This window comes from Labrus bergylta, chromosome 21, assembly GCF_963930695.1.
Source record: "Labrus bergylta chromosome 21, fLabBer1.1, whole genome shotgun sequence".
Taxonomy (NCBI): domain Eukaryota; kingdom Metazoa; phylum Chordata; class Actinopteri; order Labriformes; family Labridae; genus Labrus; species Labrus bergylta.
Genome location: NC_089215.1, coordinates 15,147,242 through 15,160,988, shown reverse-complemented (window position 1 = coordinate 15,160,988; position 13,747 = coordinate 15,147,242). Strand labels below are relative to the sequence as shown.

The 13,747-nt window shown below is 43.8% G+C and overlaps 1 protein-coding gene across 1 annotated transcript in view; it reads left to right on the top strand.

The window, feature by feature from the left end:
- The first annotated feature begins 6,765 nt into the window (after positions 1 to 6,765).
- Positions 6,766 to 13,747, top strand: part of LOC109987165 (putative uncharacterized protein MYH16) — a 47,607-nt gene continuing 40,625 nt past the window's right edge. Inside the window, exon 1 of the mRNA XM_065949437.1 lies at positions 6,766 to 6,914. Within this exon, the coding sequence (XP_065805509.1) occupies positions 6,783 to 6,914 (132 nt within the window). The 5' untranslated portion in view covers positions 6,766 to 6,782. The remainder of the gene's footprint in view (positions 6,915 to 13,747) is intronic.

Here is a 13,747-nt window from a genome sequence, read left to right as displayed (position 1 = left end):
TTTAGGCGCTCATCAGGGGCCTTTTCTACCTTTTGATTTGCCTACTGTTTTCTCTTTTCAATCAGAGCTGAGGTCCGCTCAGATCTGTCCTCCGCTGATTCTGCTCCTGCTGGTGCATTGACTTTCCTGCAATGGCTTGCGTGTACCCACGTTGCACGTTCAGCAACCTTCACAGCTGTGTGGGTGACCAGCAGTACCTGGAACAGTACGCTGTTGTCTCCATGTCTTCTTGCGGAATTTCTTTATCAGCTCTTGCTCGCCATTGTTTCTCTTTGGCCTTGGCTATGGAGATATGAGGAAGGGAGTTGCGCATTTCAAATAGTTCAGATTGTCCTGCACAGTCAGTGTCCGTCCAGATAAGATGTGAGGTCGTCAAGCCGTCATTTACATTTCTAAAAAACTTTTTTGCATAGTCATTGTCAGGTCCTGAGTGAACGTGTGCAGTGCAGTGCATGTGTTCATGTTGCATATGGTCAGAAAATGGGTTGACAACGTCAGATGCAGTTTCAAGAATATCTTTAGCCATGGTGAAATTTACCCACCAATCCTCAATCCATCAGGTGTTTAGGTGAGAACAATGTTAAATGCACACATCAAATCTCTAGCGAGCAAATTAATTGGGCAGAGTTCAGAAATCAGAAAGGAATTTTTCGTAGAAATAGACCCTTCCTCTGCAACCCAAGTACATGAAAGAGGAACTGAATTTTTTTCTTTCACTGTCTGTCCCGTGGCACTGGTAGAATAGGTGAAACGACCGCTTAGTTTAGGATGCATTTCTTGTTTCCTAATTATGGAATGTGTAGCACCTGAGTCTACCAGGAAGATCATTGAACAACCATTAACTGTGCAGACAATAGTGGGCATTTGTTTGTAAGAATCAGAAGAATAAATACTATATGTAGATTTTATTTTGTCTTCTTTTTCTAACTTGGCAATTGTCCCTAACAGCAGAGTGAGCAGTGTATCAGTGCAAAGCGCATCTTCATTGCTAGTAGCGAGTGAGTGTGGTGCGTTACCTCCCTCGTCTGATTCAGATCTTAGTCAATCAGAAAAAAAACTGCTGATTCTCTGCAGGCTCTGGATGATTTTGCTTTTTCTTGGGGCAGTCTGGTGCCCAATGTCCAAATTCTTTGCAGTAAAAACACTTGTCTGGGTCGTATTGCTCATCATTGTAGTCTCTGTAACCACCCCCTCCTCCCCCAGGGGCCCCTCTGCCCCGTCCTCAGCTGCCTCGTCCACGTCCTCGGTAGGGTCCACGGGCCACTGGTTGGGAAACTGACTGTTGAAGCATGGCAAGGGATGCATTGTGACTGGTTGACTCACAAATGTTTTGCTCCTTGGCTTTTCTTGTGTTTTGTTGAACCTCCGCATGTTTTGCATATTTCAGGATCTCAACAACGCGGCTGTCTGACCATCCTCCCACCAATGTCCTTTTTACTGCAGTGGATAGATTTTGTGCCATTCCTTCGATGAAATACCCCTTCAAGTGGCTTTCGAAGGTTGTTTCGGCTCCTGTTTCCAGACTGGCCGGGTGTTCAAGGCCAATGTATTTCTTGCACAGTCCTATCAGTCTGTGAAAGTAAGCTGAAACAGACTCATCGGTTTCTTGTTTACAGGAATGTATGATGGACATACTGACCTTCACGGGGTATTTCTCTTCAATAGCTCTTGAAACTTCGTGTACCCATTTCTCGTATACTTTGGTTTCGTCCCACTGTACTTGTCCGAGTTGGTAGTCTCCTGTTAATTGTTCAGCAACTTTTTGAAAATTCTCACATTTCCAAGTTTTCATGAACATTCTTCTTACCTCAGCTGAGGTGGGTTTCCAAGTTTTGCAGAAGGTGATGAACGCTTTACCGAATTCTCTTCCTCCCTTGTCGATGGAAGGTAGTTCCCGAGCAGCCTCCATCATATCTGCATCTGTCCATCCTCTCATTACCAGAACCAGTCCATCATGTCCAGGATATTCTATCATTGGCATTGTGATGGCGTCTTTTGGGAGGTCCTCCGTCTTTATACTTGGTTTAGGTGTACCAGTTATAGTGGGTCTCGGACAGTACGGAGCTCCGGTCCTGGTGTGTGATAGTGAGACAAGGTTATTTGGATTGAACTGTGATGTAGATGGGCACGGAAATACTGAACCTGGGCCTTGTACTCCTCCCACGGCTCCTGCCTGTTCTTCTGACGGTGAGTGTTGTGAGGGTGACGTTGGAGGAGTTGCGAGTTCAGCGTCATATGGTGGATGCAGAACCCGAGGGTAAACGGCAATGCCGTCATCCCATCTGATTTTCATCGGCTTCAGGAGACTGGTGAGCTCAGAATAAGGACTTTTTATAGAAGAAGGGGAGGGTTTGGGGCGATTGTGTGTGTGTGAGCATGCATTCTGTCCCTAAATTCTCTTTACCTGTCTTTTCTTCACAGTTAGGCAACAACTTTGCTTTCTTTTTTCTTTCTCTACGTTCCGCTTCATTCATCCACAGTTGAAAACTTGCTTTATGTTTTTCAATAACTTTCAAATCTTTCACCTTAATTTTCTTTTTCTTCCTTAATTCACCCTCTTTCACATTTCACACTCCCAGAGACGTTAATTGTAAAACACTAAAACTTCCACCCTCAGGAAATCCCAACTCTTTTACCCATGTTTCATAACACGACACCCATTTAACACCATGTTTTTCCCACATTGTTCGACAACATGAACCATTTGGACATTCCTTGGCATTTTTGCTACTTTCAGAGCCCATACTTTGTCTGAAAGACTATGTGAGATTTTTCCCTGAATCCTGGAAACGTCTTTGCAGGATGCAATTTTTTATGGTTATTCGCAAAACCCAGAAAATCCAATACTTAGGGTTTTTGTAAGATTAAGACTTAAATCTTACTTCAGATACAGTAAATGCCAAGTTAAGTCTCAAATGTAATCTTGTCTGAAAACAAAGACCTTGGACTCAATTAAAAAGTGATCCAAACAAATCCAAATTTATACCAATAGAAATTTTGGAGGAATCTTACCGATTTTTCTGAGGTTCTTAGGATCTCGAGGTGACAGCCAAGACTCACAGAGACGGTCCTCCCTTCTCCAAAGATTTAAGGTAAGAGGCAGGACGTGTTTTTGCACGGTCCTGGATGATCAGTCCCCGTTCTCTGAGTCCTGGATGATCAGTGCTGAGATCCCACTTCTGACACCAAATTGTGCTGGAAATGTCTTGTTAACAATGCAAAAGAAAGGATCATGAGTCAATCAATGTCTTTGTTTAGTTTAATTCTTCTTGCAAGTAGAAGGAACAAAGCCTTCAGAGTGTCAATACAGTCTGAAGGAAAAGCTCGAAGTAATCACAATATGCTTGGGTTTATATAAACATGCTTCACAGAAACACCTTCATGCCTATATAAGGATTGCAGATACAGGCGCAGTCAAATATCAAATACATTTTGTCATACATTTCGTCATACATTTCAACACGTCGCACAACAGTAATGTCAAGGAAACTTCAAGTCTGAGTATCTTTGATGTTTAGCTATTTGTGAGAAACCTTCATCCTTGGGTAAAGACAAAACAAGAATATTACGTATTAACTTATTGTAGCATTTCTCAAGCGAGCTGTAAGTAAAATGTGTCCTCGACAGTAAACAGAATTTTTCCATTACAATACGCCATTCTCCCTGTTGGAGGTTATTGTTCTATTAGATCGACTTTGAAACAACTGAAGGAGTAGGAGTTACAGACTGTTGCTTAAGAGGTAATAATGAATAATGATGAAAGTTCGACTGTGGGGGTAAAAAAATAAATATTGAAGTATCTATCACAAAACCAAAACAACAACGAACTTATTGACCGATTTGGTCAATCAAGTCTAACATGTGTAAATGTGTCTCTAAGTCATGACTGTCTACAATGAGTGAGAAGCTCGAGTCCCGCTGGCTGTGTTGTTGTCAGCACGGTGTTTACATGGACAGGATGGACCGGCTCCTCCCCTTGTGTATAAAAGCTGTTTTAGTCTAGGACTAGGGAAGAAGAAGAACATACTCACTGATTATTTGGATGTTAGTAAGAGTTCACGGTCATTTTGTGTCAATTTACATACAATGTGAAGCTACGAGCAAACTAAAGAGCGCTAACATTAGCATGCTAACAACAATGCAGGACAGGTGATTGCAGCACAAGCAAAGGAAAATTTTGTTGTGTGAACGCGAGTGGAGAGGGGTTGGAGGTGTGTCTCTGGAGGAGAGCGGAGGCTTCACTATGGAGGAGGTGTGGCCAAACAGTAGTTTGTTTTTGTTTCATGCTGGAGCTCTTGTCTTCAACAAATAGTTTAATTCTGATTTTTGCTTTCTGTATCCAAACGTTAGATTTTTAGAAATAGTTTTCGCCAAATAGATAGATTAGAGCTGGACACATTAGAGTCTACCTCCAGCTGCACAGCAGGTTCAGCAGTGTCTGAAAGGAGGTCGTAACATTTTTCAGATGAGTCTGCGCATAAAGGGAGAATTTAGCTTATATATCTTATCAGTACTAACCTCAATATATGGGCAGGACAAATCTCAAAACTCGAACTACAGCTCGAGTCTCTAACAGTTTGAACATTTGATCACCTGTTTACCTGTGTTTATATGACCCTTGTAAATGAAGCTGGTTTGTGACGTAATTGATGCTTGTTTGGATTAGTTTAGATTAGGTTGTGTTGATTGTGCGTGTGTTGTTTCCTGATCAGAGCTACGTCACAAGATCTCACATCAGTTAGTTTCAGGATGCATTAGTTCATTTCGGAGGATGTCCATTATTATTAAAAATTATAAAAGACAACAGAGAGTAATCCTCCTGCTCTTTAAACCTCTGTGTCTGTGTGTTGGAGTGTCACTGTGTGTTTACATCAGTGTGTCGGGGGTTAATAGACAAGTGTTTATCCTGTGAATCTGGAGAATATTTCATTACTAAAGTTCAGTCCACGCACTGACAATACCTTTACATCAGTGTCGGTCCGTAATCGTACATACACCTCTGATCTTTGACCTCTGCACCTAGAGGTGATCATGTCTCTGTATAAACTTTAAAGTGTTTGTGCTGACTGGTGTGAACTTCCAGAGTGATGATCCTATATTCTCCTCAGGTTCACCTTTCATGTTGTCAGTCTAAAAGCAATCAAAAAGCATCAAAAGCATCTCCAACACTGATCCTAGTTTGAGCACGTTTCTGCTCGTGGAGCTTATTAGAAACATGCTTTTTAGGTCGGGTACAATCACTTCTATCTGAACCAGTTCTCTTGCCCCCTTCCATCGCTGCAACACCTGTTGGTTTGACCTGATAACTGCTCTAATATCTGGCAAACCGAGGGGCGTCCAAAACGGCCGTGTGGGGGGTGCCTTAAAACTGCCTACCTTCTCTGGTCCAAACAAATCCAGAGCATTCAGGACCAGAATCTAAAGTTGGAAGGAGGACATACTGGCTGCTGCATTGTTGTCAGAGAAGCCAGCACTTCAACATAGCATGTTTCCTTAATGTCTGATCAGATAGTAAGGTCACTTTATCATTTCACTCACTACACATCTTACTGATTGGACCTTTAAAGGGGTAATATTATGCTTTTTCTGGTTTTATATGCTCTTTAGTGTGTTTTTCAAGTGTCCTGTGCATGTTTAGGCACATCTGTGTGCAAAAATTAAAAGTCTGCAGAAACACAGCTTCTCCTACGTCCTCCTGCTAGCCCCCCTTGAATTTTTTTTGCCAGTGTGACGTTTTGTCAGTGTGATATCTCTGATCTAATCCCATTGGCTCGTTGTGTCAAGCCCAGCAGCTCATGTTGCACGCCCATTAACTTTTGTAGCACACCCACGATATGCCGTAGCCTGCGGTAGCACAGTAGTGCTAAGGTGCTCAAGTTTTTGCTCCCCTCGGAGCCAAAGTGGCTGCATTCCCAATATGGTAAAAGGGGCGTGACATTTCCGAGAACCGTGCTGAGCATCTCACCAATTACGGCAGAGCCGACAGGCCGACCAATCAGATCAGACTTGGCTCATGTGGGGACTCTGAACGTGGGCACTTCAGAGCCTTACAGAGAGAGTCAGAAGTGAGCCGGTGCATGGAGCGGCAGTACATGAAAACAGACACTTTTTTCGAACTTTAGCTATTGTGAACACACTTTAGTAGGTACATAGATTAAATATACGAACCCCAAATAGGGCATAATATGACCTCTTTAAGAAGGAGCATCCTTTGACCTGGCCTCGCTGGAGGAGGTAAACTCACTTTTCCTGTCCGTCTCCTCACCTCTGAATCTCATTCTTCTGATTTCATTGTTTATCATTTAAAAAGAGATTAATTCTTCCTCGCAACTCTGAGGCTGAAAGACAAACGTCCGACTGCAGGCGGCCCAGCAGCTGTGTAGCTGCAAAGGAACAAAGTTTTAGTTTGTATTAGAGAGAAAGGCCTGCAGGAGGTCGCTCAGCAGAGACGGGAGGAAACGTGGGCTCATGTTTGTGCTTCGATTTCTACATGAGGGGGCAATGCTTTCTGACACAGTGTTGCTGTGTGTGTGTGTGTGTGTGTGTGTGTGTGTGTGTGTGTGTGTGTGTGTGTGTGTGTGTGTGTGTGTGTGTGTGACGAGGTAAAGGAGAAAGTGGAGCCGATATAGCAGACTCCAGACTGAAGGGAACTCAGCCAGACGAGCTAGAGTTTCTGAGAGTGCATGTGTGACTCTGTGCTTGTGTGTGAGGGTTGCTGCAGGTCTCTGTAATCCCAGCAGCTCATTCACAAACTCACACACACATACAGCAGACAGGGAGAGATGAGGGAGAGAGAGGAGCTTAGGAGAGCCAGAGAGCAGAGTGAGCGACTCCTCTCTCAGGTCCGAGAGCTGCAGGACACCAACAGGAGGCTGCAGGAGGAGAAGAATGAGGCGGCCAGCAGATACAGAGCTGTAAGTCTGCTGCACATTTTCCTCGAATAAGCAGTCCTTCCTCTTTGCCAGGTTTCTGTGCTCACTGGGTTTGGGATCCAGGTTGAATTTCTGCCTGATAAGGGATTCTGAACGTGGTCATTATCGAGCCCCCGTGGGATTATATTAAGTGGATAATGATACGTTAGCAGAGGGAGAGAGATGCAGCCACCATGCCGTCCCTGTGTTGGAGCTTGTTTTAATGCAGCCCCTCTCTCTCTCTGACTCTGTGGGTTTTTACTGCTCTGAGACCATTTTCCATCTTTTATAGATTATAGAGACAGAAAGTACAGAGTATGTGTTTTACAGAGGGAGCTGTCATATCGCTAGGCAGCGTGCTGTTTCCTGACCTGAGGCGCTCCCAAAGGTTAACAGACAGGAGAGCCGTTTGAGTGACATGTCCCCCATCACTGTGAGAGGGGAGGTGTTACCACAAGTTTTTACTAAGAACTAAAAAATTGCATTATTGCTCAGAGATATGCACTATATGCATAAATATAACACGTTTTGTTCCAATTTGTTCCAATTTGTTCCAATTTGTTCGTTTGTTCCAATTTTTTCGCTTGGTTTTTCAGCTCCAACCTTTTCTGTTTCTTCTCTGATCCTGTATTTGATCATGCCTATAAACTCCTCTATTTCAGCCCTGCTCAGAACAGGCTGTTTCTGTGTCTGTACCTTTAAATGTAAATGAACTGTGTCTGACCACGCCCCCTCTCTGGAAGGGCTTGGGTGTCTCAGGCTTTCTCGCTCCAAGGCAGAATGAGAGGGCAGAACAAACACCTAGCTGTGGGAGTGTCACCCAAATGAGGGAGGGGTTACTGCCCTTTTTATAAGCGTCATGGCTGTGAGTGAGTAAAGTAAAAAAATTTAAAATAAGCTTTTGCTACATGAAATCATGCAGTCATGGTTACAGAGAAGTTGCAAAGTGCTGTCCCATTTGTATTTAACCATTGGAGCCCTAGCAGCCTTATGCACTCAATCACTTTCCAGGTGACGTCAATAGAGTCAGTAAGGACTCAGGGCTCAGAGTTTAGGGAGGACATCGAGATTCAGCCAAAGTCATGTTTTCATAGTTTGTTTGAAACGTACATCCCCCATCATGAGGTAACACAGACTATCCTGTATGTGTGTTATTGTTACCTGCCTCTAATGGGTCAATTTAGAGAGACATCAAGTTTCTTTAGTTATGATTGGTCAAGGGGCGGGACAAAAACGAGAGCCGGAGAAAGTAGCGGGAGAAGCGACGTGAACGTGAGCTCTCTCTCCTTACACCACTGCCTGTGTTTCTTTCCTGACTAGCCATGACGAGCTAAGTAAATAAGTTAAGAGCTAGATAAAGTGAATGTAGGAAAAGCTTTACTAATTTCTCGAATAATGTGCTAAAGAGCTGCCAGCTTTATTTAGCATATGTGTGGATTACAGCTAACTGTAACCTCCTCGGCTACAGCTAGTTAGCATGAGAGCTAAATGTTGTGCTCGTGCATGTTACGGGCTGTAGAGTTGGCGCGTGGCACCAGCAGTGTTGCTAGGTCCGCTTGTTATACGCGACTTTGGGCTTGTTTTTCTGTAAAGTCGCTTGCAAATATCGTCAGTTGCGGGTTTTTGGGCTTGTTTTCTAAAGTGCAGTTGCTTGTTTGTGCTTGCTTTGCTCCCTGTATGAACCCCTACTGATTCTCTCCCAACTCTCCACAATAAAGCCAAACATGATCACGATAGTTTGTCCATTTCCAGGATCCGTCCACAACCGAGTTTCCTTGGTTAGCCCGCCCGCCCGATCTGACACACACACACACACACACACACACACACACACACACACACACACACACACACACACACACACACACACACACAACTACATCTGACAGAGCGACAATGCCCAGGAATAAGGGGGGAAATATGGAAAAAAATATGATAAAGAGTGGGAGAAAGAGACTGGATCCGACCTTAATACAGCATGCTGATGATGCTGGCACCGAAAACCACAAAGTCCATGAGGCTTACGGACATCGATTTCACTGTTTCAAATCAAAATGAGACAAGACAAACACACACACATATATATATATATATATATATATATATATATATATATATATATATATATATATATATATATATATATATATATACACACACACACACACTGCTATCAAGTGACCTCTCTTTTAAACTATGTGGTAGGTTAGGTAACCTGTTTGGCTTCATTTTATCTATTTGAGGAGCCAGGTTGCTTGTTTCGGGCTTGTTTTCATAGAGTTGGTTGCTTGTTTCTCTTGCGAGATCTGGCAACACTTCAATGAACCGGGTTTCGGACGTTCTGTCTTTATCGCCTGTTCGGGATCAACGTGGGTGAGTGAGTACAGCTTTACCATAGTAACGTGCCGCGCCATATTTTCTTCATACATCACATCGAACTCCATTCAGGCCTGCAGCAGGGTTTTTTTTATTTTAATGGCGGCTTTTATTATTTGTGTGTGGGCCCACATTAGTGCATAGTAGAGGAGAAGTTGTGTTGTCATCTGCTGTCAGATATCACCATAAAGTAGAGGGATAGCGTCCGTTGCATATGTACTAAAAGTGAAGTGTATAAAGAGCATACGAAATTTACAGAGCTGTAAGTTGTCCCATGTTTTCATACCTCAGCTTCACTGAGCCTGTAAATGCACTGGGAGTGAGAGAGTCAGGTATTATTACAACTTATTCTACAGATGTGGGCCCATTGGGTTTAAAATCACTGTGTGTGCTCTGGCTCTACTGATACCTTTACTACTTTTCTACTCTGCTGTGTCTTCACCATGAAGAACCATAAATAAAAAAGAAGAAGACAGATCAGACGTCATATTTCAAAGCTCTGATTTGTCTGCAGAGAGAAATGTGACCATGTGTCGGTTCTCTTCTGAGCTGCCGCTGCCTGCAGGAAGCCATCCAGTTTTCCAGGAGAGACTTCGACCCGTTCCTCATTATCCACTCGTTAGCGAGGCCGGAGCGACATCTCGCACATCTCTGAACGCTGAATTCCTGCCTCTTAATCAACCTGAATGCACCGCTGACTTGTTGGGTCAACACGGTCCTGACACACAGACTCTCTTTGATTTACAGCCCTGGATTAAGCTGCAGTGATTCAGTCCAGACTGTCAAAACATTGATTCATTTTCTACGGCACACCTGCTGTCATGAAGCTCTGTAGTAGGGAAGAGCGGTTTTGGAAAAAACTGACAGTTCGGGGCGCCAGATGACCTAGCGGTCATGTGGTGCGCCCCGTGTACAGAGGCTGGGGTCCCCGTCTCAGCCGTCACCCAATAAAAGTAAAAATGTCCCAAAAGACATTTTAACATATCAAATATGTCATGATCGGGGAGGCTCTGACTCGACCAGGAGCAGTAAATTAATCTTATTGACACCATACACTTACTTAATTATAGTCGGTTGTGAAAAGCTGCAGATCGGTAAAGTGTTAGTGACCTAAGACGCAGTTTCTGTAAGAAAGGTCAAAACACTGAAAACGCTCTAAAATACCCGCCTACGTGTGGACAAGGACTAGTCTTCTTCATGAATATGATGTTGAGCCATTTTACAGACATATAGGTGACTCATGGCGGTGCATTTCATGAGGAAGGTAATTGATCAGGAACTCTGGGATCCGTTAATATCTGTGCAATTCTTGCAAATGTTGAAACATTTCATCCTGGATTGTCTGCCTGACTTTGCTATCTAACTGATATTAAATCTCTGAAAACTGGAGCAGAGAGACGTGACAGTAGGCGTATATTAACTGTTAGAAAGAAGCTGTGAAACTCTGCAGTTATTCCAGACATCTTTGGTAGAACGGATAAAAATCCAGAGAGGACCACTGTTTACCCCTCAATTATTGCTAATGGGAAATAAATGTGGAGCGTTCCTGCAGAGCGATCCAGATGCCCCAGTTCTACATGTGGAAAAACTTTCAGCCTGGACGAGTTTTCTGTCGGACAAAGACTGGCAGGAAGAGATGAACGAGTGTGAAGAGGGAGGAGGAAGGAGGAATGGAGGGAGGTGAAGACAGGAGCTGGGGAATTGGAAGACGGACGAGATGTTCAAGGACGAGGGGAAGGAAGCAATTCAATGTATGAACAAAGTATTCAGGAGAGATAAACTCTGAGGTGAGATTTGGGTGAAATGTTTGAGCCAAGAAACTAAACCAAAGCTGTCAGATTGACTGAGAGCGATGATGGTCTGAGGCTTTAAATTGTCCAAACTTGTGGCGCCGGTAGCCTAGTGGTTAGTGCACGGGCCCAATGTACAGAGGCTTAGTCCTAGAGAGCAGTCAGCTTGGGTTCGAATGCAACCTGTGGCTCCTTTCCTGCATGTCATAACCCACTCTCTCTCTCTCCCCCGTTTCTGACTCTATCCACTGTCCTGTCTCTGAAATAAATCTTTGGGTGGTTTCACACTCGGGACCCAGGCCTGGAATCGAGTACACTTGATCCAAAAGTCCGGTTTATTTGAACAGTGTGAACAAACGTTCCGTACTCGGGTACTGGTCCCGAGTCCACTTGAAGAGGTGCTATCGGCTTCGCTTCATTTCACTTACGGACCATGCTCAAACAAGGACGTGGACCACTGAATGACGTAATTCTAAACGGCCCTTCCAAAAGCGCCGTATCTGTGCTGCACGGGCCCATTTCATCCTCTGAGCTGCATGATAGATGTAGAAGTAGGAAGGGGGTCGTTGCTTGCGTGGTTGCTTCTTCTTCTTTCTACTTTCTGCAGATTTGCTAACCGTCTATGTGCATACTGCCACCTGCTGTATCGGACTGTGTGCGCAAGGGTACTCGAGTACTGAACGATGTTACAATTGTGAACGCAGACCGGGGAGGGGGAGCAAACGTGCTTGGGTACAGTACTAAACAATCGTGCCTAATATGAAAACGCCCTTAAAAAAAAAAATTACAAAAAAAAAAAACAGGTGAGCTGCATGTGTGAACACAAATGGCAATTAATCCAACTTTTTAGAGCCAGCCTCCTTGTAAAGTTTACGGAAAAAGTCGAGGTGAGCTGATACACCACTGAACTGAACACAACAGGAAATATTCTGGAAAATTTGCCGTGAGCGAGCAGTTTGGGGATGATGCCGTTAATATCACGTGACCGGTTTGATCTTTCTGCATGTCATGACTCTGCTTCATACTCTTTTCTGCATACCAGTATATTCTTTCACTCTTTAGTTGAAACTCTGAACTTGTCCAATTACATGTCGCACTGAACTGTCATTATTCAGAATGCTTCATCTGACATCTTTGATTTGTCGTAAACATTACACCGTAACTCCTGCATAGTTTTTTGTTATGTCATGTCCTGCCTCCTGAGTCCCTGCTTTCTTCCTGTCCGACAAGTAAAATGTCCTGCTGTGTGTGAGAGAGCAACTCATGGAGATTTCAGCTGCAGGCAGTCCTGAAATCTTCAAGGAATCTTCAGGTGTGCATGTGTGAAAGGGGCTAAACTTGTTTTTAAAAAGCCTCCATGGTAAATCTGTTTGATTAAAATCATCCGGTATGCAGCTGAGCCCACAGCCTCGTCTCCCTCTGGGGTTATCACTCATCTCCTCTGTAGGATGTTAAAGGCAGCTGGTAATCAAACAGCAGGGTTTCCTCTCTCATGGAGGTACTATTATGAACCCTTAGAATGTGGGTTCCATTTAGCTAAAGATCATGTGTGTAACTGCGGGGCTTTCCTGTGATTCAAACATCAGCACTGAGCGTGTCCTTAGCTTACCTTCAGATTCTGTGATCAATGAGCTGCAGCTCGGATCTCTTCAGGAATCAGACCGCGGAGCTTTGGAGGAAACAGGAAACCATCCTCTCTCCGAGGTGTTTTCTGGTCCTGAACTTTGGACTTAAATGATCTAATAACAGATCTGATCCTCTGGCAGCCGTCAGTCAGATATGAGCATGTTGGTGTTGGACATGAGTCGTGTCTCTAGCTTCTTCTGCAGCTTTGAGTGGGAGGATCATGAACCATCTCTCTGTGCTTCCTTTCTGAACGCCGACCACATTGTCCAAAGAAAATAGTTAAATTCTCTGAATTGTTTTCATGTTTTTGTGTGTTTTGGTGTCTGGACGCCTTCCGCGGCTCCGTGACGTTGGCAAGGTTCTTATCCTGCTCATATAACTGTGATATTTTAGCTACCTATCATTTTCAAAGGTCAGATTAACTTTTGCCCTGCTCGCTGCAGTTTGTCTTGGTGGTAAAACTTGGTGTGGTTTTTAGATTGTCACATAATTTACTTGAATGTTGCTATTTGTCCTCAAATGTTCTCTCAGAGAAAATTTAATTCGGCCACATTCCCCAATTTCTGTACATTTGCTCACAATCAAGATAAAGTCTATGTATCACAAAAATGCAGTCAGATTTTTTGAAGGATGAATGTGTGACTTTTTGATCCAGTAGATGTCGCCATTGAGCACCAACAGGAAACCAAAACAAACTACTGTTTGGCCACACCTCCTCCATACTGAAGCCTCCGCTCTCCTGCAGCGACGCTGTTATTAAGTAACATTAAGCGCAAGCTTGTGTTAGCGTGCTAATGTTAGCGCTCTTTTGTTTGCTCTTTTGTTTGTTGTCAGAGCCATAAACACGGCTCTGACAACAACACAGCCAGCGGGACTTGAGCTTCTCTCTCATTGTAAACAGTCATGACTCAGAGAGACATTTACACAGGATACAGGGCCACTGGTTTTCAAAGCTCACTGGCCCGACCATTGTAACCGCTGGCCCAGGGACGTTACTTTTGATTTGAAGAATAACAGTCACCAATTTAGGCTACTCTTGAACTA